This window comes from Salarias fasciatus, chromosome 22 (assembly GCF_902148845.1).
Source record: "Salarias fasciatus chromosome 22, fSalaFa1.1, whole genome shotgun sequence".
Taxonomy (NCBI): domain Eukaryota; kingdom Metazoa; phylum Chordata; class Actinopteri; order Blenniiformes; family Blenniidae; genus Salarias; species Salarias fasciatus.
The window spans coordinates 12,384,163-12,408,203 of record NC_043765.1 but is presented as its reverse complement, the minus strand read 5'-3'; the positions used below and the strand labels follow the sequence as shown (position 1 = coordinate 12,408,203).

Here is a 24,041-nt window from a genome sequence, read left to right as displayed (position 1 = left end):
GTCAACCGAGAGACGAAGCACGGGGTGCCACGCCATTGTGCTCCGTAACGACTGAGGAAAGGGTTAAATGCTATTCTGTTGTTGCAGAGAAAGCCTAGGGTAATCAGGAAACTGCTGATGCCTGTAAACACGATGAATCTTCCACCGACTTCAACCAATCACGGTGTGCGATGGAACTAATTAGGCAATCGTAGGTTGTTCCAATGCGTGCAACTTGTTTGTCACAGCGTTCTGAGGGGGGGACACTTCGGGAAAAGGAGAAAGAATCTGATGGCATACATGCAGGTTTTCAGTTTGAGATGGTGCATTCATGTGCATCTATTCTTTGATAATCCAGCAGACTCAGCAAGATCGTTTATGGCGTGTCAAACATCAGATCCTTAGGCTAAAACATGGTGCCGAACCACAAAACATTTTCAACATTTCTTACCATTATTTGTAAAAAATGTCATACTACAACAACTAGGAGAAGTCATTTGGTGTAAATATAAAAGTTATTATGTCACTGTTTCACCGATCTGGCCCACTCAAGATGAAATTGGACTGCATGTGGCATCTGAACTAAAATGTGTTTGACACCCCTGATCAATACAATTGAGCCTGCACTTGATGAAACAGTCATGGAAAGATAAATATATTGTTTTTTTACATTACTGCTGATAAAATATCTATAACGATCTAGGTCACTGCCGCAGCGATGGCTGGAAGTTCTATATATAATGTCAGGAATGGCTGTCATGAGGCAAAGGCTCCCAAAATCTGAAAAGACTCAGGAGAGATGTAAAAAGGAAAACAGAGAGGGCAGGACATGCAGAGCACATCAAGTAAAAAAGAAAGTTATTTTTACCTATGCAGAGAGGAGGAGGGTAGTTCCATCTCCTGACAGTTCCTGGCATGCAGGTGATGTGCGAGTTCCCCTGCAAGGAGCATCCATGCCCCGACGTGTGCGCACACAAACACAGAGACAAAAGAGGCAGAGAGAAAAAAAAAAAAACCCGGCAAAGATGAATTAACTTGTTTTCCGAACTGTCACTCATCTGTTGCTCCAATTATTTGAACCTGCTGCCTGTCTCCACATGACTTCATGTGGAGACTAAATGACTAAATCCATCTGAAGTGACAGAGGACAACACAGAGGCAGCTTCACAGACAGATTAGGATGATCACACGGAGACAAAAACAGAAAGGGAAAGATTACAGACAGTTCATCGCTGCATTTGCTGTTGCGCTGCCAAACTAAGCAGTCGTCTTTATCTGTTCGGTTTTTAAACACTTACCGTCAGCATTTATGAAAATCTAAGAGGACTGATGCAGATGACCTTTCTGGAAATGTGTCTGTAGTTGTAGCCGGAGTCAGATAATGTCAGCATATTTGCATAACTACAGTTCTCTGATTAGCATAAGTGAGTGTCGCACTCCGAGTGTTTCCTGCGAGACCTCTTCAGGAAATCGTAACTGGCCGGCACTCGTGTGCTGAGAGGGGCTGGGACCCTCCAACCCATAGGCTGGCATCGGATGTCCTTCACGTCTCCCGGCAAGCAACCCCGGTTTCAATGCCTCTTTATCCGGTCTACTAATACCTTCGACCTGTTACTATATCACTCTTCATGTGACTATCAACACCCTCCACACAGGCGCCGGCTGCTCTGGCCAGGATGTGCAGCAAATATGCTGGAAAAGGCAGAGGAAGGCTACTACCAACTGGCAGACATGATTTTAACAATTCAAGATTTAAAAAAAATAATACTATTTGAATGTTTTATGAGATAAGAGATATGCTCAGATTGCAAGATCTCAAGGATATGTACAATGTGTTTGGTAAACAACCACGAGTGCCAACTTTAACTTCCGTTTATTTGCAAGAAATCTCAGCGGAAACATCGTAGGTTGTGTTATCGTGAAGTGGAGTTGACTGGGGAGAATCTAAATAAATCATGTCTTTTTTTTCCCTGTTAAAATCAGCTTTTTCTGCCCTTGTCATTCACAGTTTGAGAACCTCAAGTGACAGCTGGTTGTAAACTGGACTTTATCACATATCAGAATGAAAATTCACCAGCAGCCAATAGAGGATACCTTCTGGAATATTTAGACTTATGAAAGCTGTACATGCTTTTTACATTTAGCAGAGTGAATGCAGCTCAGCTCAAACTAGTGCAGATCCCTTATTACTTCTGCCGTTGTATTAAACATTAAGACAAAAATCATATCATCATAAGAAAATAAATAAATCAGATCTTTTTCAAACAAACCTAAAGTGCACTAAAATGTCAACATGAGGCAGTCCATGTAGTCAATCCCAGTTTGTGTTCTCTGACATTTCGCTTTTACCAAGCAGCTCGGTACAAATCCCTGAATGAAGGCAATAGCTTACAGCACAACGCTGAAATATTAATGTGATTTTTATTGTCATTTAAGGCCGAACATGTCTGAGGGGTATGTTACCTGTAGTGTGTATCCAGGCTCGCAGTGGAAAGACACCACGTTGTTCATCTGCAGTCGCTCCCCGACCTTGATGCCGTTCATGGGAACAACAGGCTCTGGACAGTTAGTTAGAGAAACGGCTGAGGAAGAGAAGAACAGAGACAAAAAAGACGAGTTTTATTACGTCTTACTTTCACGCATAATGTGACTCACAATTGTTGCACATCCCCCCTCTCAAAAAAAAAAAAAAAAAAAAAAAAAAAATCCTGAAATACTCAACTTGTGAGTATATCTGAGACATGAGGGATACACGATTTCCTCACTTACTTTTATACTCCAGTCTGAACCCGGCAGCTGACACGCTAATGTCTGAGAAAAAGTGGAGGTAGAGCTGGTTGGAGGTGCTGTTGAGCAGAGCCGGGACTGTTGTGCCTTGGGGAAAAGATTAACAGTGGAGTTTAGCAATGGTATCTCCTCGATAGGCCGACCATAACTAAGTGCATAAGCCAACGGCAAATCACTGGAGAGCTGCTTCTTTTTCCCATCCGTTGACTTCAGCGTGCGTGTGAGTCTGTGTGTGTGTGTGTGTAGGTGCGCTTGTGCACAGAAAGGGTGGAGAATGTCACCCGATGATGTATAGATGCATTAAAATATTCGGAGAGCAGTTGTGTGATGGATGAACATTTAGATATGCATTATGCCGACGGAAAAAGCCGTATAAAACCGAAAAAAAAAAAACAAGTTACACAAACACATGTTTTCCAGATGTGACCAACAACAGGTTTTAGTTTTTAAAAGGTCAAATTCACGAGTCTCACATTTCTCTTTCATGTCTTTACTTCAGGGCACATCTAACATTTACCTGTCTTGTACCAAGCGCGAACGCACACACAAACACACACTGCACTGGGGAAAAAAAAGAAAAACCTAGCTTTTGTACAAATATTATAAGATCCTTCCTGGGCAAGATCAGACATGTGAGCCTTTTCCCACAACTGAGGCAGGTGCTTTTGTGTATACTGAATTTAATCTCGCAAAGCAACACAACAAGAGCCAAATTAACCCCCTATTTTTAGCACTTTAATTGTTCGGTTAACAAAAAAAAAAACGATATGCGTTCCAAGTCATACTTCCACTTGTCTGAAAGCTGTTAAGACTTCGGTGTTGGCTTTTGGCAGGTGCACATGATCTGAACGAACCGTTTCACATCCAAGGTTGCACACATTTAACAGGTGCACGCATGCACACACACAAACACACAAAACTGGTATCCAGCAATACCTGAGAAGCTGCCAAGCATGGTGTCTGTGTTGTCTCCTCCATCGAATACCTCCAGCGAGTCCCAGTTCTGTTCTGTGACAAAGCTGATTACCTGGATCTGAGACAGGGCAGCGGCGGTGGGCGGGACAGAGGAACACGGTTAATGAAAAGTACAAAGAAGCCTAAAAAAAAAAAATAAATAAAATAAAGGAGGACAGAGCTTAGGAAACCGATCAGTGACGGTCGGGTCAAGAAAGTAGGTGGGCAGCAAATCAAAATGTGCTTTTAATGAGATTAATGAGTTGGAGAGGACATTAAAAAGATTTATCGGTAAATGGCACAGGGAAGGACTACGAGGCACGCTCCTTTGGCTGCTGAATAATCCCGGCTTACATGTGGCGGGCGCTGATACTTCTGTTTGTTAAAATAAATGCGGGAAAAGGAAAACAAAACCTGATAATCAACCATCTCTGTATCTAATGGATCTTATCCATTTAAAAAAAAAAAAAAGAAAAGAAAAGCAAAACAAACAAAAAACTTTCAAAAACAATTAAAAAAAATAAATATTTTACTCAAACTACAGGAAAGAAGAGATTTGAAAATACATAAAAAGTCCATATTTAATATGAATTTCAGTTCCTTTTTATCTTAGTTTTGAAGGCTCACTAAGGATGTACTGTTGTTACTGATGAATATTAAATTACATATTAAAAAAAGTCAGACACCTTTGGAGACTATGGAAGAGGACTAGGTGTATTATTGATATTTTTTTTTTTTAAAAAAAGTCAGTATTCTGATTGTGAAGTCAGAGTTCCTCCAAATTCTGACTTTAAAGGCAGATTTTTTTTAAAAAGGTGGCCCTAATCCTCTCTGGCAGAAGGCTGCCAGTTTTCTAAAGTCAGACAAACTTTTTCTAATGAACCCACTAAAAAAACCCTCAAAGATACATAGATGTAGTCAGACACATCAAATGTTTGCTGTTGAATTCTGACCGAACAACAACAAAGCTATTCCCAAAAAAAGAACGTTTGAAACTGGAGGAGTATTTCTGAATTGCATGACACCGTCCTGTTGACATCTCTCCAAAACAGTCATTGTCTGAAATCTATTCAATCATGCAGCATTCTGTGTGTCCTCCATTTTTTTTCTTTCTGTTCTCTAGCTGCGCCGCCCTGACTGTTCCCTCTTGCGTTCATTCCTGCGCCCTCTCCTCTGCCTCTGATGGTTATAGATCGGATATGAGCCAATTAAAGGGGCTGTAGGGGCTGCGGCGCACCGGACTCCTGGGGAGACGAGGCAGATCACAGATTGATCTTTCATTAGAGAGCCGCGGCGAATGTGCCAGCGCGGCACCTCGCTCCTTTAAGTTCTCTCCTGGATCGTGACACTCCAATCTAATGTGCCTCTGGTAGCCGGTACAGGGCGGCGACCGCGAGCGAGCGAGGCACACCGGCGAAACGATACGACGGTGTTAAAGAAAGAGAAGTGATGACGGTGGTTTTACAGTTTAGACCCACAGCAGGAAAATCTCTGTAGTGGACACTTTGTGTTTTCGTAACACTACCGGTGACTTGGTCGCAATGTCAACACAAGCTTACGTCTGTGAAAGTGATCCAAAGGGCGTAAACTGTCACATTTAGAAATATATACAGCTGAGGGTGATGCCGTTTGATTTTCAGGGGGAATTAAATTCAGCTCTTGCATACACACTCGAGGTCTGCTCCGCCCGACGGTGTGATGAGCGGCATGCTAAGTGCGCCTGTGGGCCGTCCTGTGTGTTTGACCTGCAAGGACAGTCGGCTGAGGCGGGGGGGTGGGGGGGAGCTAATAGCTGAGGGACGCCACTGAAGTCATTAACTGGGGAGGCTGAGGCGTAAGCCGAAAAACTTTCTGTCAGGCACATCCGCAGGGACCCCAACAACGCTCCGCGAGGCGTCGTAACACATGCATCAGCGGACGAGAATATGCACGAGGAATTCGCTCCAAAGAAAGACAAGTGAAGTAATTGAAAAGGCAATTTGATAGAAATTGATTTGGGGTTGTAAAATCTTCAGTTTCGTCTACAGCAACCCGGCAAATTAAATTTTGAGCTTCTGTAAAGTCAACAGAAAATCACTTCGCTGCTCTCCTGTACTGGGAGAAGTATAAACACGATAGCTTGATAAAGTGCAAGGTAGCTCAATTAATTAAACTGAAAACTTACAACACAAAGCTTATTAACAAAACACAGAGAGCCGCAAAAGGCTATGGAGCCTAATCAGACAGTTTTACATGAAGGAGAATATTACAGCACAGCCTTGAAGATAAGAATAATAAGACAGATTATTGGAAAAAAAAAACAAACAACAGTGACATGAATGTCTTCAATCAGCTCTTTATCTGTCCTGTTAAGCATGTAAGTGAAGCTGAAAGGGCGAAAAAGCTGATCTTATGTGGTCTTATGTCTGACAGGAAGAAGGTTTTGAAGAAACAGCGTGAAGCTGCTAAGAGGTAATACATAAAATATTTTAAAACACAAAAACACAATCTAAAATTTTGACTTTACACACATAGAATGAAGCAATTTTTTAACTGGGTTGCAGTGACACTGAGAACAGGTTGTTCTTCCTTTTCCTTTTTGAACTTGACTTGCATTTTACAACTGAGCTTTCCAGCAGGTATGTTGAAAGCAGAAACCGTTCCACCAACCTGGATCCCTGATCCCTCAGGAACGGTGATCTTCCACACACAGTTGAGGCTGTTCAGGTAAGGCTCGGGGAATCCAGGAGAAAGGATGGTGCCAGTTCGATGAGTCAGATTACCTCCACACGGAACTGTGGAATAAAAGGAAGAGGCTGACTGCTCATTCATGTCCACAATGTACAGAATGCAGCAGAGATATAGATTTGGAGTTTCAAGGCTGCTGAATGCCCTCCTGCTTGGAGTTCTCATGATCAAATTGTCTGAATCCTGAAAATCGAATCAAAACTTGAATGGAGAACACACCAAACACCGTCCACCTGGCCGTGCACGTACGCAAATAAACATTACAGCAGCCATAATGAGGAATATGTTTCCCAGACTTCACATATTCTCTCCCCAGCTTGCCGTGTGCAGTTCGCATCTGGTGACAGCCGAAGAAGCATCTGCTTCAGCTGTATGCTGTGTGAGAGAGAATGTTCCTTGGTATATACATGTGGAGATCTCCGTGTCTGTGAGAGTGTGTGTGTGTGTGTGTGTGTGTGTTTGCGACCCTGAGCAGTTCCAGCCACCTGCGTACCGCATGGCTGAATCTCACTGTACCGCTAGAGGCGATGGCTGACAGCCCACATCTGTGTCAAGACAAGAGTTTGACACTCAAAGCTTCAAGTGGAGAAGCGACAGAGGCAGGCTTGGAAGGAAGAGGAGTGGAACCACAAACTAGTGAAAGGTAGAGAGGAAAAACACACACTGGGGCTGGCGGAAGCTTCCGACGTAGAGTGTGTAAGACTTTTCACGTCTTACCTATGCAGCTGGGTATGGAGCTGTTCCACTGTGCCAGGGCGTTGGGAACTGTTAAACATTCGATGGCACTCGGTCCCTCGAGCACATAGCCTGGGCTGCACTCGAAGCGGACCACTGCGCCCACCGCGAAGTTGTTACCCATGCGGCGGCCGTTGCGGGGCTCGGGGACCGAGCTGCACTGGGTGGCACTGGTCCGTGGGACAGCTGTGGAGGGAGGGAAGGGCAGGGGTCATCACAGGTGATCGCTGCATTATGGTGGGTCAATATTCGGTGAAATTTCAGGGAAAATACAGGCTGCTCTTTCATGGTGAAACAGAGTTAGCGACACTGGGCCCTGTCCCCCTGACCCCACCATGTCCTGTACAGTCCACCCCTCCTAAAACCTGATGGCATTTCTTCATTTACTAATTCCAGTTTCTTTATTATATTCTGGCTAAAGTTTTCGGCCTTACACACACATCTCAGGATGTTTGATGAACTGCTGTAGCTTCACCTTGCATGGTTTCATCCTTTCATGCCCCTGTTTGTCACCACAAAAGACGCACTCAGCTCCAATTCTGTTCATTGGTTCTATGGAGTCAAACTCTAGTAACTCTTGGTGCTTCCTGTTTTTCTCTGACGGAGTCCCCTTTCTCTTGAGCTGACAGGATGTTCATGTTGAAAACACTGATGTCCTTGCAGTTTTTCAAACTTTTAAATAAAAATAACTCGCTGTAAACTTAACAAAAACTTGGCAGCTTTGTGACATGAAGGAATTAAATGTTGACTCATCTATATGACATAAAAAAAAAAAAAAAAAATACACCCCAAAAGGGATTCACAGTTCTTCACAGAAGAAGTTGAAACTTGCATTTCAAATCATATATTTATTATTTTGTTGAATACTGACAGCTGCTGCAGTTTTATTTTGGACTTGTGTGGAGATGTTTTTGTCTTAAATGTATTATACTATCCAGTGTGCATGTGCATCGCTCCCATCTCTTTTTAAAGAGAGTTTTTGACCTCGGAAAGTTTTTTATGCATACATAACAAATAACTTCATACAAATGCGTTTCCCTCAGGTGAATCGTGCCACTTGATCAGTTGAGGAAAGACCCTATGCGTGCGTCCGTGTGATCGCAGTGCCTGAAAAGTTATGCTCTCCAGCTTTTTCTCTGCCTTAGCAGTCCTTCAGTTTACTTACAATGAAATGCAAAACATGAATTATTTATTCATTAAACATTTTCCGGAGATGCCACGGCCGCTGGATATCTGAGGCAAATGTCATTTCTAGTACAAGGAAACTAACGATTAAAAGGAAAAGTCCCTCGTAGGGAAGTAGAAGAGCAGGGGAGCTCAAGCGCAACCTTTTCACGAATTTACTGCAAACGCACACACATACACACACATACACACACACACACACACACACACACAAAAGCACATCACAGCCGAAACTGTGGCTGAAGGTGAATCCTTGCAAAATCACTCAGCAAGTCATCTATTATGAAGGGAGAGCGGGGCTGCTGGAACTGAGGCGGGCGGTGGATGTGTCTGCGCGTGTGTTTCTCACACTCACCCTGGTAGACCAGATGGAATCCTCTGGAGCTGGACTGGCCTTTGGAGGTAAAGCGGATCAGGATTTGGTTGGAGGTTGCTAATGGCAAGGACTCGCCTGAGAAGGAGGCAGTTATAAACACAGATAAAACAGTTAGAGACACAGTTTGAGATGTTTTCACTCGAGCTGCGCCTTCGGTTTATTTCTGTGCGAGCCTGTACAGCTGTTTTCTCAGTACCTAATTGCCATCTAATCGCCTACAGCACTAACCGGCATGTTACTTCTTTCTTTAATGTGCATCTCTGGAATTATCTCTTGAACATCTGAATGAAAGTGGACACATTGCAAATTTTTGAATATGGATATATTAAGAAGTGCCGTTTGCGTACTGCATTGCAGGTAAGTGCAAAAAAGAGGCAAAACCGATCGGACTGAAATCTGCTTGTTGACGTCACGCTTTCACAGCAGAACCTGATGCACGCTTACAGAGATTACCGCCATCTGTGATAGGCACACGTTTGTACATGGGTGCGTTTTAATCATTTAGATTCATCTAATACGTTAGCCTCATGTTTATCGTCAGTGCTTGTGGGATCTCCAACCACTGCGATGTGGTTAATGTTATTGAGAGCATCTTGTTGCGGGTACAGCCGAGCCTGGGACTGCAGTCTGCATTGAGAGCTTCCAAACTGCTTTTCCCCAGCATGCAAGTCATCATCTCTCATATTCTTCTTCTTCTTTCTTTCAAGTTTGTTTTGAAGTATTTCCAATGTCAGGTTAATTTCTGTGCCTTTCCCCAGCTTCACTCTTTCAACTCTCATTGCAAATTGTAGCTCGCAACAGTTCTCCAATTAACTTTCTGGAGAATCTGCAGCTGGTTTAAAAATTGTGCTCCTAGATTTCCAAATGCCATCAGCCCAGCTGCAGAGACCACGCCTCCCCCACTGTGGCTCTGCCAGAAAGGCTGTGTGTGAAATACAGAAACAAATTCAAGGTCTGACTTTTTGCTTGCTGTTGTACGGCTGTCTATAACCAAACTCCTGCAGGACGCTGTGGAAGCAGGACTCTCGGGTCAGCTGCCAAGAACACACGGGGCTGTCAAAATCCAAGCCTGAAGGTGATCAAGCCGTCTTGTAACCCGAAGGTTTTCGAACATTCCGGTTTTAAAATGCCACCTGGGCTTTCTTCAAGTGGTGAAGATGCTGTGCGCCATCGCGAAAACAACACGCCCAGTCTCCTGCTCCCCTCATCAGCTCATTGTGTAATTACACCCAAGGACAACCCCCATGATATCTCCACTGTGGTGGAACATTTGTTGACTGACACAGAACATGATACAATGTGTGAGCGTCTTTGTCTCTGCCTCCGTCTCCTTCTCAGTGTGCTGCTGACTGACTCTCTGCAGCGAGTCTCATTACTCCGTGTCTGCTCGCTGTCACACTGTTGTGGGAGGCAGACGTGCTTAACCCCAGAGGCAACATCTGTGTGTGAGTGTTTGTTAGACTCTCCTGCCTATCTCGCTTTATTTTTTTTTGTCCCCTTCATTCTGGACTAGGATGTCTGCACCTTTAAAAACACAGCGTCCAATAGCACGGTTTCTCTAACGTGTCGTCACCGCGATTGTTCGAGTTCCACTGTCGGGCCCCCAAAGGCCTGCTGGGTAGTTTATTAAAGGAAGCGCTGGCTGTGTGCTGTCATGGTGACAGTGTTTCATAATTTGCAGCGCAGGGCAGGTTTTCATCCGGATAGATCAAACATGTGTCAGCATGCAACTTATCAACCCTTTGGCCATTTTCCAGCTCCAAACTACTTTGCCCTTAAAACGATCTTCTGCGCCGGCACGCGGGAGACTCGCAAGGACGGATTAGTCTTCGGCTGGAGGTCAGCGGTTAAATTTCAGTGGAGGCCGCTGGTTCGGTTACAGCAGTCGTAGGGGAACAATGTCAAAGTTTAATGCCCCAGCTGTTAAATGATGACTGCAACAGGTTTCGAGTTAAAAGGAGTCGACCCCCAGGGCAAGGCAGGAAGTGAATTTTATGCTTCATGAATGCATGTACAGCATGTCAGAGGTAAAAAATAAAGTAGCAAACGAATATTAGCAATAAAAGTGGTCAAACTTTAATGGACTCCCAGGTTACGCTTAAAATGACGGTCACAAGAGTGACAATTGCTTTCGCCCCACACTTTCAGTTAAGAAATTAGCATTTAGATAAGACTCCTAGATTTTGGGATTCCCTTATAATGTCCGTCCTGTCTGCATGCTGTCTCTTTTCTAATTTCCACCTTTTATCGTTCATCTACTTTCCTCTGCGAAGGAACTTTCTTATTTCACCCAGTTTGCCACCACTGCTTCCAATAATTCACAATCGTTGCCTTTTCTCCTCAAAAAGAGCGATTTGCCTCAATAGAAATGGACAGTAATAAAAACATACCATCAAACCGCTTTTCTGAGACGGTTTTAATGTGATGTTTTCAAGGTCAGCATAATCACAGCGAACTGCCTCATGTGTTGAATACTGCGGTTTACCATGATGGCGAAAACTATCCTGCTATTAAAATGCTCATTAAAGTGAATATTACTGTACATCTTGACAGTATGGGACACATTCTTGTCAGGACAAGACAATGTAGATTTTGTTCAAACCACATTGGAGAAATTCCACAAATGTAACAACATAGTGATATACTGTACTCTAAAAACTTATGAAGTTGTAGAATTTGGTAGAAGATTCTAGTTTGAGCCTCATTCCTGCTAGTTAGGCACTGTGTGGGCCTAAACTCTCCCTGCCGGTGCCAAAGTGTGTCAGCTCTGCTCTGCCACGCCTGGTTAGATGAACCTGCCGCCAGGAATCCACAGTTAATACAGCGTCCCGTTTATTGAGCTGTAAACAGGGTTTTCTCGGGCTCTCCTGGACGCAAACCAAAGTAATCATTTTGCTTTTGTCAAGCCACGGGGCCGGCACAGGCCGAGATGGAAGGTTGCCCTAAAACTCTCACACCTTTACACTCAAAGGTTGATCCACGCCTGCACCGGCGTTTTCTCTCCTGGCATTTATCGAATTCGCCAGCCGAGATGATACAACGCAAATTCTGAATTATCTTTTCAATCTCCGCTTGCCACCCTTCTTTCTCATTCATAATTTATGTTCACATTTTCTATATGGGGATGTATTTGCTGTACTTCTGCTGCACTCCTACTCTTATGTGTGCACATGTATGAATAGCAATGCCTTTAAAAGTAGTCCAATGTTCCCAAAAAAATCCAATTTCTTCATTGTTTTGATATTATCAAGCATTATAGAACTGAAATCTGAAAAAAAAAGAGATAAATCAGTTTTCTAGCTTCTATCATCATTAGTCAAAACAGTGTTTGGATACATTTTTTTCTTTTTGCTATTCTACATCATCTCATTTCATACAAACGTAGCATGAATGCTGTTGTCACATCGATAATCTACATAAGAGTAAAACCATTGCTGCAATTTGTGACAGTAAGTGGCCATCTATTCTGAGCTTATTTGAGATAATTACTGCACGTTGTGTCATAAAAAAGAGGATCCGTGCGCGCACGGGGCGTATCCAGCTGTTTCAGTGATTTCAGAAGTGGGGAAGTTGAGAGCGCCGCGCGGATAAATGACTTGATGCTGATGAATGCGGCAGCTTGTCTATGAAACTCCATGTGCCGATATCTTGACTTTTTGGCAACAGTGTTGGGTAATACCAATTTAAATGTAGGGACATGCTCCCCCGGTCTGCCTGCTGCTTTGTCATCGCCGTGACTCTTTCAGCAGTTGTTGTCACTATTGAATTGTGTCACAGCTCACTGAAGCCCACCTGCAGCTCTGCCAGCTCCGTCTGTGTCAGCAATTTGCCTCTGAGTTTAAGTGGATGCTCATGAAGGAGATAAGGCAAAAACAACAATTCATTTAGTCCCGTCGTGTCAGACATAATAACTGGGAGATCCAATCTGGGAGGTCAAATTGCGTTTAATTATAAGACAAAAGCTGGTTCTGAAAACGTGTCAAAGAAACCAGGCAGGTGTGCATGAATCCTTGCAGAACTGGAGGAGTGGAAAATGAAAATGTCTGGTAAATTCAGCAAATTCTTCATTTGGTTCCTCCCTGACAAACAGCGCATTATATTGTTTAGTATAATACAAGTAAGACATGTTTTACAGAAGTACAAAGAGAATCGATCATATTTTCAACTGGAAATGGTACAGGAGCTTTGGTTTTGGCCAAGTTTATACTTTTCCCAAAATAAAGAACTCGGTATGGATGATATTCCCGAATAATTCATTCAATTCAATAAAGGGTTAAAATGTGATTCCTCTGCCAGCTTCTAAAACTATCACTGGCCCTGGTTGTTTCCATTCTTCAGACCTGCGTTTATAATACATGAGTCTTCGGGAGCTCTCAGGTCTTCAGGTGTTCGGCCTCTTAGTCATCCCTAAAGCTGGAACAAGCGTCCACGATGAGACATCCTTTTATTACTGCGGCCCACGTCAAACCGTGGGCAGCCTGTAATGTCAACATGCTCAAAACAAACTCATGAGCAACCCGTTTAAATCAGGCTGATGATTTATATTTATTTATGTGATTCACTTTGGTTTTACCGTTTTTTGCAGATATTGCTTGACACTACTTTTTCTTATATTTTATGAGGTTGTATTCACCCTTTGCATTGATATTTATAGATCTAGTTTGCATTCATGTTTAATCAGAGTTTCTTCATGTCAATCCTTGTTTCTTTTCCTCTTTGTTACATTTTCTGACTCAAGTGTTTCCTCACTGCAAATGTCAGATTTGATGGATCAGTGTCAGGCCAGTTAAGAGTTGTTGAGAAGCTTATTTCATTAATCTCTCTTTGGGTTTGATACCTGCATATTTTCGGGTGTTTGGATGAGTGTGTTTGTGTCGAAGTACCTGTGTGTGCTCCAGACAATGAGCTGAGGACTCGGGAGTGTTGTGTTGCTCCATCATAAACCTCCACAATGTCGTTCAGAGCTGTCTGGAAGAAGGCGAATTGACTGAAGACCACTGAAAAAGATTTAGGAAAAAAAGAAAGAAAAAAATGACATCAAAGACCTGAAATTAGATAAAATTAGCGACAGCAGCAGCCGCACGGATAGCTCTACTCTTCTTTTCATTCCGAAAATCCAACGGGGAAAAAAAAAAAAAAGTACTCTTTGGTGTTCGCATTCAAAAGAATATCATCAACGCCAATTTCAATCAAAATGTGTTCTTTAAAGCAGGGCGGATAATACCACCAGTTATGACAACACAACCCAAAACTGATATTACAAGAGCGATCAGCAATCCTGTCTGGGCTTGATGGCCTGTCAGTAGATGAAAGGCTTCATAATGACAGCCAATCTGTTGTACAATGCACAGCTAAAGCTCCACTATGGCGCCTTCATCCTTTCAACCCGTCCCTTTTTCCTGCTATTGCGTGAACTCATTCAACCCTTTCACACACAATCTTCGTCGAGTTTGCTCCTGGAAAATATTAGAGGTCAAAGGAGGAGAGCAGAGGAGACAGGGGAAGAGCAGCCGGGGACAAAAGACCGGTGCCGTCCATTAGGTGTGGATGCACGGCCCCGTCGTCCGAGTTACTCTTAGTCAACATGACTCCGCGTCTGCGCCGACCCGCTCGTCTTTGACGGCCGTCTGTATTTGGACATGTTCTTGACTGCAGTGACACCCACCGTCTCGTCTGCAGCTAAGGAAAATAGCCCGCCATTAGGGCTGGCGCATCAGTCTAATGAGAAGCGGCGGGAAGAGAGGCGAGCGCATTTGCGGCCTCGCACGACGAAGTGAGACGCCTAAGGCCTCGTCATTTTCCAGGAAAATGCTAATGCGGACTCTAATTATTACAATTTCCTGTCATGCTTCGAGTCCATTGAGTGAAATCCACTGCCAACAGGGTTCAAGAGGGATTTGTGCTCAGTCCTGTTGGAACATCACTTGGGCCTCTTTATAGGCGTCATGAGTTTAACGCTGAGAAAGACTGGGGTGAAGTACCCCAAAGTCAAACATGACCGCCACTGCTTTTTGGTATAATTGAACAGTGATACGACTTCAGCTTTCTCTGAGAGAAACACGCTGCTGATAATTCATTGAAAGAGCCAGAGGCAGGGAAAAATGAAGCAGGAGATAAAAGCGGACACAGACGAGACAGGAAGGAAGTGAAACATGCGTGCCCGTGAATTTCCGTGTCTGAATCGTGTCACACTCCCAACATTGTTTTGCTTTCTGAATAATTCGCTGCTCCTACAGTATCGGATCACATATTGGAAGCAAACTGTGACCTTTAAGATGGAAATGCCAAAAAGTAGCGAAACTCCAAGAACTCGGGATGTGTTAGACACCAATTATTTCTAAGCCTGTGTGTGTGAGTCTGATAGAAATATTGGATGTCTAGTGTGTAATATTGAGATTAAATTGCTCTAGGAAAGTAATGCGAAAATATGTATAGCGGACAGACTGATATGAGGACTATCAATCACTGTGCTATTTTACTATGTGCAAAAAAAAAGAAAAAAAGATGAAAAATGCATTCAGTGAACCTCTGAAAAACCACCAAATAACCTCATTTGCAATTTTAAAAGAGTAGAAGTTTGGCAGCTTTTACTGCTTTAAAATAAAGTTGCTTTCTATCAAAAATAATATCCAGCTATAAACAATATAATCGAAGTTTTTGGCATTTTCAGCAGCGGAAAGGGTAGAAGTTTGGCATTAGGACGTAGAACATGCGGTCTGATGAAATCCAGTATCCTGAAAAGCACCTTTCACAAACATCGAAGAGAAACACTGTTGTGATATTGCAGGATTTTATATTGCACATTCAGTTATAGGGAATATTTGGATAATTCTTTATTACATGTAAACATTATAGCAATGCAAAGCATTTTGTCTGCACACCTCTGTACTACTGCATAGTTTGAGCCTGATAAACGCATAAACTATCCTACAGAAGAATTGGATCCGAATGAAACTTTAATACTTACACAAACACAATCATGCAAATTTAAAGATCCGTCAAGGAAAACGGCTTACCGTAATCTTTAGGCACAACTACAGAGTACAAACAGGTCCGAGCACTGCTGTAGTTTCCAGGGTATCCGGGAGACAAGACCACTCCCTCTAGCCCAGAGTACTGCCCACCGCACGGCGCTGCAGAGGGAGACGGTGATGAGACACGAAGGGACACCCGTAAAGAGGATATAAAGAAGAAGGTGTACAGCCAATAGTGAGAGACTCCATTCCAGCCCCACTTCTTGCTTTTCAATCCTCTCCGTTTCTTCACTCCTAAATTACTTTTCATGTCTGATTGGGCCGAAGGTGGGAGATGTCCCCAGTGTTTGCCGTAGTGAAATTGCAATGTTTTCCAACTATCGTTCTGGGTTAGCCTGGATGCTGTGAAGCCTGAACCGTCTCTCATGGCTAAAGCCTTTTAAAGAAAAAAAAAAAAAAAAAAAAACTATGCTTGTATCTGAGGAATCCATGCATGTGAGGGTGTTTTTTTTTTTTTTTTTGCCGGTGCGAGAATGTGTGTGGTATGCACATCTTCCACCTGACAGTGAACCGGTGACACCTGCTGTGAGAGAGCCCGGTTTCTGTGGAGTTGGGGGATCTCTTATCAGCGTTCCAGGGGTACATGCGCAGCATGAGTCACAAGGAATATCAGAGAGCTGTTAGAGGGGGTTGCTGGTTCTGCTACGAGTGTGAGGAGAAGATATGCAAACTAAGCAGCTCCCTCTTCAAAACTGCAGATTATATTTAAGCTTCATTTCTGCATCTATTAATATTTGCAGAAAAGCCACACGGCTCCCTGCGTATACCTGTAGGACACGACTGTGTGGGGAGGCAACACAGTCATTTACGTGTGTTTACATGTCTATAAGCGCTGATGTGGTTTTTCTTGTTCTCGCAACCGACTCCAGATGTCAGTGTTTACCAATGCAGATGGGTTTGGGCTTGTTCCAGCTCGGCTTGCCGTCTCCCCCCATGATGCATGTGAGCGTCGGGTCTCCCTCCAGCGTGTAGCCGCTGTCGCAGTGGTAGGTGACGGTGGAGCCCAGCTTGAGATCGGTGCCCGCCCGCGTCCCGTTGCGCAGCGAGCCGGGCTCGAAGCAGGACTCCCGGGGGTTCTCTGCGGAGAGAGGTAACACAGTGGAAAATCGGCGACAGGAGGCGGCACGTGGCGGCATTCAATAAAGGGAGGTTTTTTTTTTGCGTCTCGCAACTCCGGAACAGAAATTGTTTTCTACCTGGGGTTACTCAAACACTTTGATTCCTAACTTTTCTTTCTCTGTGGATGCATTTACTCTTTTCCCCCCCATTCCCTGCAACTCTGTGCGTTCCGCTCTCAGTATATACTACATCTCGGTGGCTGCCACTTTTCTCTCCGGCCCTTGACGGTGGCTTCTCATCGGCGGCTGCCGGGCTATGTATGGCTGTGGAGACAGACAGCCAGCTGATTGAGAGTGGCGTGGCTCTGGCCCAAGGTCTGCTGACTACACACAACCGCCTCTCCCAACAACACTTCACTGTGCAGCGAACTAGAGAAGACAATGCACATACGCAAGCTTTCTTTGTGAAAAGCGCGCGCGCGCGCACACACCCTGCCAACCCCTCACTCACCAACACTCTGAATCCAGCCACATATCAATCACCCCTCCTGAGGTCTAAAGAAAGATGTCTCGCTCAATTTGCCGTCACACCGTTCTTCGGAGGAAAACGTGCACGTGAGAGGAGGCCTGTCAATTTGGCACCCTTCACACTGTCGACGCTAAAATAAACATAGGAAAACTGCCCAAAGCAATTTACCTCAATCTTTAACGCAGTTCACTCCACTCTTACAGCAAAATTCAATATGTGATGGCTTAACACACAAAAGGGAAGGTGAGTCGAGTCAAATGTTAAAATTTGAACTCATATTTGAGTGCCTGTTCTTAAAAAGCCGAACTGCCTCGACAATGCAAATATGGCACATTTTTAACAACACTCGCACACAGAGCATTTATCTGGAAAGGTTCACTGAGACGCCATCAAAGAGGAATATGCTTTCCTCCGTTCCAAAGGTATTTATAAAAACCATCTTACAATGTAACTCAGAGGTGAGATTGTGAGGGTGCCGGAAAGTTCGCATTGCTTTTATGCGTTTGTTTGACATCGAACTTCACTGAAAAGAACCGACACAATAAAGGAAAAAAAAAAAAAAAAAAAGAAAGTTAAGATTGCTTGGAATTCTTTAAACACTTTCTGAACTGCCTTCACTGAAAATTTCTTTATTTATTTAAACAACAACTGAGTTCAATTTCTGATTCAGCAGCTGAATTTCAAGCCAGGTTTGGGTGATGAAACCAGCGGCTCTGCTGAGCAAACAGGAGGCTGCATTTCAGGGCTTAACAAGAGCGCCCCTTTCTGCCTGTCAGTCAGGACACCTGTTTCAGACAGGCTGAGCCCTTTTATGAGCCGAGCCTTCCCTCGCCGCTTCCCCAATTAAACCAACACACCTGAAAATGGAAAGTGTAGGCGTGATGGATGTAGCGTGCATTGTGTATGCACTGGACCCGGACGCCAGCTTGTTGGAAGAAGGTCGGCCGCAGCAATGAAGATGACCGATTTAACAGCCCTCGCTCCAGGAGGTTTGTAGGTGTGAAAGAAAATGTAAGAGAGGCATCATCTATTTTGAGAAATACACAAAGGGGCTTAGGTGATGTGATGTGATGTGAAAATGAGCGTTGGGCTCAGTACAGGTATCGGAAAAGACAGTTGCGAGGATGGGGTTGCTTGTATATGCGTGTTTTTCCACGTATAAACGTCCTTGTCTGTGTCTGTGTGTGTTATTCAAATGTGGCTCAGGCACGGGAAGTTTTTAGCCCGTTATATTTCCCCAGAGAGGCCAATCAAACATGGCCACGGCTGGAGAAAGACATAAAAACCGCTCGGTAAAAAGGGCTGACAGCACCTCGGGCAGATCCTGTAATGCAATTTTCAGTGGCGAGCTGACCAAATACGGACCGGGCCAACTCGTCAACTCGCCTCTTCCTCACCAAATAGGGCTAAACTCGCGGCCAAACACGCTTTAGTGCCACGTTGTTTGTCTGAAACTGAGGAGGTAATTTATGTATTATTTGGTTATGGTTCATTAGTGTGGAGAATTGGAAGTGGGGTGAGGGAGTTTTTCTGAGCCACACACTGGGTCCATCTGCTCTACCAGATTGGCCGTACAATATCACACGCTGCATCGCTCACTCCGTTGAATATTGCTGTGAGTGAGTTAAGGCTCAGGCTCTGTGTCGTGTTTCACGCCGCTCGTGTGGAGTTTGCATTAACGGGAAGCGTTCTAATAACAGCTGACACACTCAAACGGATGAAAACTCACCTGAAAGCCGGCCAAGAGAAAAGCAAGTAGTCGATCTAGAATTGGTTAAATGTCTTCCGCCTTAAAGTGTTCTAATTGAGACTTGGAGATTTAGGACAATTTAACACTGTTCTCTCAAGTGAAGCCCTTAACAAAGGAGTCCCGTCTAATTTAGAGCTCATTGTGTTTTTGTTAGTGGGCTTCAACCTCCAGCTGCTGAGGCGTTTCCTCATGATGGTGAAAACATACATGTACAAAACACATATATGAGTTCTGGAGCCAACCGGATCTCATCTGTGATCCCTCTGCACCGGCAAATGTCTCATGCGAGGAAATGAAATGAAATTTGGGTCCCCTCAAAATCAATTTGCTGCGGTCAGCCGAGTTTAAGACGCGAGAAAAACAAAACGCCGTTTGCTCCGATTCATCAGTAGCCCTTCGTGCAGCTGGACTGATCAAAAAGAGCTTAAGCGCGCATGCTGTCAGCGTTTTATTTTCATAATTCTTTGTGTTAGTGGGCTACTGAGGGAGGTGCACATCAATAACAACACCCAGGCAGGCCGCGCGGCACAAACGGGAGGGTGGTGATCAGGATGCTGCAGCACAGACACCCCGTTCTTTCGCTGGCGCATTTTTCACACGGCTAATCTCACTCGCTTTTGGACGAGACACAAGAGAAAGTTAAAAAAGAAACAATCTGCAAGGTCGATAAGCAGCAGAGGATAAATCTCTCCTCGCCCAGCCAAAGGAAGAATTTTAGAACATCAATTGTTTTGGGGATAAAATGACAACTTACTGAAGGAGTTATTTTGTTCAGAATCATAAGATGCTCAAAATTGAAAAATCTCATTAGAAGAACTCAAGAAGCAGAGAGACTATAATCAGAGTTCACAGCAGCACACAATCAGCCATATAGTCATTTCCCAACAGAAAGTACACACCTGTGTACTGCAGCACGAATCCATTGCTGCTGAGGGAGGCGTCGCTACGGAAAGCCAAGAAGAGCGTGTTGGAGCTGCTCTCGATTCGATCGGGAACATCGGTGCCGTAAAAACTCCCCAGCAGGGGGCTGAGGGAGTCTGGACCATCGTAGATATGGAGGAAGTCATAACTGGGCTCCAAGCTGAACCTGGTTACACAGATTTAAACACACATGATGTTTGCTGCTGATACACTGTTATAGAACACATGTTAGTGTGACTGAAAGCTCACTGGTTAAAGCTCAGAGAGATGACGTAGTCCTGTGTGACCGCAACCGTCCAGTCGCACTCCCTTCCATGAGGGTACGGTTCAGGGTAGTCTGGAGATAGAATGAGCCCGCTCGGTCCCGTCAGGTTCCCTCCACATGGAGCTGAGGAGAAAGATGAAAACACATATAAAGCCACACGCCGGGGTCAATCAAACAAATTCAGCTGCCCGCCGACAGAAATTCCACCTGTTTCATTACAGTATTGAAATGTCCTAAATGGCATAAACATAAACATAGCAGTTTGATACGTTGAAGGCTGAATAACTGAGTGACCACCGTTTGAAGTGAGGCATTTGTAAACGGCGCAGAAAGCCGGGAAAAAAGGTAATTAACTCGCCGACGACCATCTGAGATCAGCAACTCAAAGGTTGCCATAGTGACGGTATTCAATATTGTTTGGCACAGCATGGCTCTCCAAGAGCTGCTACTTCTGTGTAAACTACTGCCCTTGTTTCGCATGGTGAACTGCTTTGACTCCAAGAAAAAAATAAAAGAATAAAAAAAAAGCACACATCTGTGAAGTACTCTTTTTTATGGTGCCAAAAGTTAAAGCAAATCTTATTTAAATCATTCAGTCACAAGGAACTGTAAGATTATGTTTCAGATCATTAAAAATGACGGTAAAAGACAGGCACTTGTTAAAAAAGGCATGGCGCGAATGACATTTAAAAAGCAATCACATTAAAAACAACGGGTAAAGCAGGATATTAAGCAGTTAGAAACTGTACTTAAAAATTAAATATAAAGCAAATAGAACAACAGAAACAAAACTGTGAGCAAGAGAGGGAAGCATTAAGGAGAGGACACATTCTCTTGTTTTTAATGAAATAAATAAATTGAGCACATAATGGAAGGCTGAAGGAACATTTGCTTAATATTCTTTTTTTTTTTTAATCATTAAACAAAAGTCACAGACAAGAACTGTGACTGTATCTTTAGAAGGTACAAATTTTAAAAGCTGAGATTTTCATCAGCCTATAAAACAGAGGTTTCAAACATAAGGTCCATGGGCCAAAAACGGCTTACAAGCAGCTGCAATCTGACCCGCTGAACCACCAAGCAAATAAGTATAAATGTTGAAGAAAACAATTCTACAACAACAATGAGACCCAGGCTGAGATATCAGTGACGCTGTCATGAAGGGCAGTTAACTCATTGTGAAAATGCAAACTAGCATTAACCTGAAGCTATGTTGCCAGTGTGAGTTTGTAAAAACATACACAATGCAATAGCTATAGTATTTTTCACTGCATTTTGTAGCCATTTCTTAGAATAATTGGCAATATTATGGCCTTTGAAGTAAATTGTTTGACAGCCTTGCCATACATTATAAAACACAGTAAAAATAGGTACTCCATTCACATTTTAGTTGTGAGTATATCACTTTTTTAAAGCCTGCGACTTCCCGTGATTAGACTTCTTTTGTGTCTGTGCTACATTTACAGCATCATAGTTCATATGGAAATGGACAGACTCCTTCTATTCAAGCAAGGTTTTTCTACTTGCTTGGTGCGCAACATGAATCTGACGGCAGCGTTCACAAGTCCACAGATGAACCACATTACCCCGGTAATCGCAGACACGCCTTGAGATAAGTGAGCAGCTAATGCGTATCGACACCGGCTTACCTCACTCTCACCTGTAAGTGAGACACAACTGTTTGACCCCAGACCCAAAAATGATCTCATTTAACTAAACATTAATTAAAAGGAAGCTAATTACATAATATTAATTAAATCAGTTAATTACTTAGCATTGTTTGGTTGTTGAGCAGTAGCCCGCTCGTGCTTCACAGATTAATCAAAAAAAGGGCTACAGAAAGAGTAGAGGTAGAACTGAGAGGTCTCTGTGGCCGCTGAGGAACGGGATAATCTCATCTCTGTCTGCTGCAGTGCCTCCGGTAAATGTCTAGGGGATATGGGAATTTAGTTTGCCACTTAAAATTCACTTAAGGAGTCTGTTAGGTAATTGAGTTAGGAACCTGCGTTGTCTACCTGTTCGACAAAAGTCAGAGCGGTAAGAAAAGCTATGCAGTGCATGGCACTGTTTCCACAGTTTCTTTCTCTTTATTCCGATTAAATATCAATTCCTATAACCAGAGACAAAACTGTGGTGCCTTACAATAATCAGCAAGCCACTTGAGCATAAAAAAAGTACTTTTAGTAGCTTTAAAAATAAAATTATGTGATCACTAAATGCAGAGTTTAGAGTTTAAAAAAAAAAGTAGCAGAGAAAAAGGCGAGGAGAGAAGCTGCATTAAGTGTGGATATGTGCCAGCAATTACCTGTGCATGTCGGAGGGTCGGGCTGCCAGAAGAAGCGCCCGTTGATTTCTGTGCAGGTGATCCTGTTGGCGCCCTGCAGGATGTAGCCGGGATCACACTGGAACACCACATGGTCCCCCGGCTCCCTGCTGTCGCCGCCCCGGGTGCCATTAGTCGGCATGCCTGGGTCGTTGCAGGACGTCGCAGTGGAGACTGAAGGAGCGAAGCGGAGCTTAATCAGTGCAATGTAAATGGGCCTCGGTCACAAGATGAAAAGGGTGTATTATTGCCATTGTTCACAGTTAAACCTGGGAGGGCTGCACCTTTCCCCTCACTCAGTTCTTTTCATCTAACATTTCCATCATCCTCTATTATCCTTCTCACCGGAGAACTGCAGAGCGAAGCCCTGCTTGCTGGTGAAGAAGTCCGTGGTGAACTGCAGGCTGACGGTGTTGAAGGTGCTGTGGGCGTCGGGGGGCAGCACCGAGCCGCTCAGCTCCCTCAGCAGAACCCCTCCGTCCTGAGGCCCATCCCAGATCCGGAGCACGTCGTGGACCTCCTCCGTGTGGAAGACCAGGAAATGCAGGCTGCAAAAGGCCAAAGCGTTTAGGTTTTGATAGATGACATTCTGTGATGATAGATGCACCCCGTGCCCCCCAAAGCGAAAATTAAGTGTTATATAAACCAACTTCAGGTGTACAAAAGCAGCCTTTTTTTTCCTCACAGGAAAATTATAAACAGACTTTAAATTCAGCTGCGTCCTCTTTGCATTTCATTTCATTCAAACAACCCTTGGCTCTTTGACGAAAGGTTAAAGCAGCAGAAGTCATCCGCTCTCAGCTTTTCATTGAGCAGTCAATATCAAAAAAAAAAAAAAAAGTCTATCACATAATAATCTTTCTACAAAGAGAGGATTATTATATAAATAAAAAAAACTATTGTATTATCTACTTTTTTAAAAATCAAGGTTCAGTATTTGTTTAATTTTCATAGCATTTATTACTGAAACATCTCAATTTAAAAGCAGAAAAAGCAGATGACAGAAAAACATTGGCTTTAAAGAAGAAGTCACAATTTCTAAAATGTGATGAGTCAAAACTATAATGAAAGGATTACAGCAAACCGCATATTTAAGAGAATCACTAAGTAATGACGTGATTAACGGAGACAATAAGAATAGTGGGGGGAAAAAAGGCACGGATGAAACCATGTGTAAAAGAGGAAAACAAATAACATTTTAAAGTGAATCACAGGCGGTGGAAGCGGAGCATTCAGTGGATGTTCCACAATGCCAGTCAAGCAGATACGTCTGCCACAGCATTTAATAGTTTCAGTCTAGACATCAGAAAGATGATGCTGTCAAAATATCTACCCTTCACTTTGGCTTAGACAGCTGTCAGCCAGCCGGTGGTCCAACGGATGGGAAATGCACTGTCGCGTCATGTGTGTGTGTGTGT

At 43.6% G+C, this 24,041-nt stretch overlaps 1 protein-coding gene across 1 annotated transcript in view; it reads right to left on the bottom strand.

Moving 5' to 3' along the window:
* The window catches only part of LOC115409692 (CUB and sushi domain-containing protein 1-like), a 231,056-nt gene that overhangs the window by 47,945 nt on the left and 159,070 nt on the right, over nt 1–24,041 (bottom strand). The window contains exons 27-40 of the mRNA XM_030120960.1: nt 22,969–23,171; nt 22,606–22,797; nt 20,285–20,423; nt 20,014–20,201; nt 16,661–16,855; nt 15,760–15,876; nt 13,627–13,740; nt 8,723–8,818; nt 7,165–7,368; nt 6,370–6,494; nt 3,703–3,799; nt 2,749–2,853; nt 2,443–2,561; nt 848–917 (exon numbers count right to left, since the gene is read on the bottom strand). Of these exons, the coding sequence (XP_029976820.1) occupies nt 848–917; nt 2,443–2,561; nt 2,749–2,853; nt 3,703–3,799; nt 6,370–6,494; nt 7,165–7,368; nt 8,723–8,818; nt 13,627–13,740; nt 15,760–15,876; nt 16,661–16,855; nt 20,014–20,201; nt 20,285–20,423; nt 22,606–22,797; nt 22,969–23,171 (1,964 nt within the window). The remainder of the gene's footprint in view (nt 1–847; nt 918–2,442; nt 2,562–2,748; nt 2,854–3,702; nt 3,800–6,369; nt 6,495–7,164; nt 7,369–8,722; nt 8,819–13,626; nt 13,741–15,759; nt 15,877–16,660; nt 16,856–20,013; nt 20,202–20,284; nt 20,424–22,605; nt 22,798–22,968; nt 23,172–24,041) is intronic.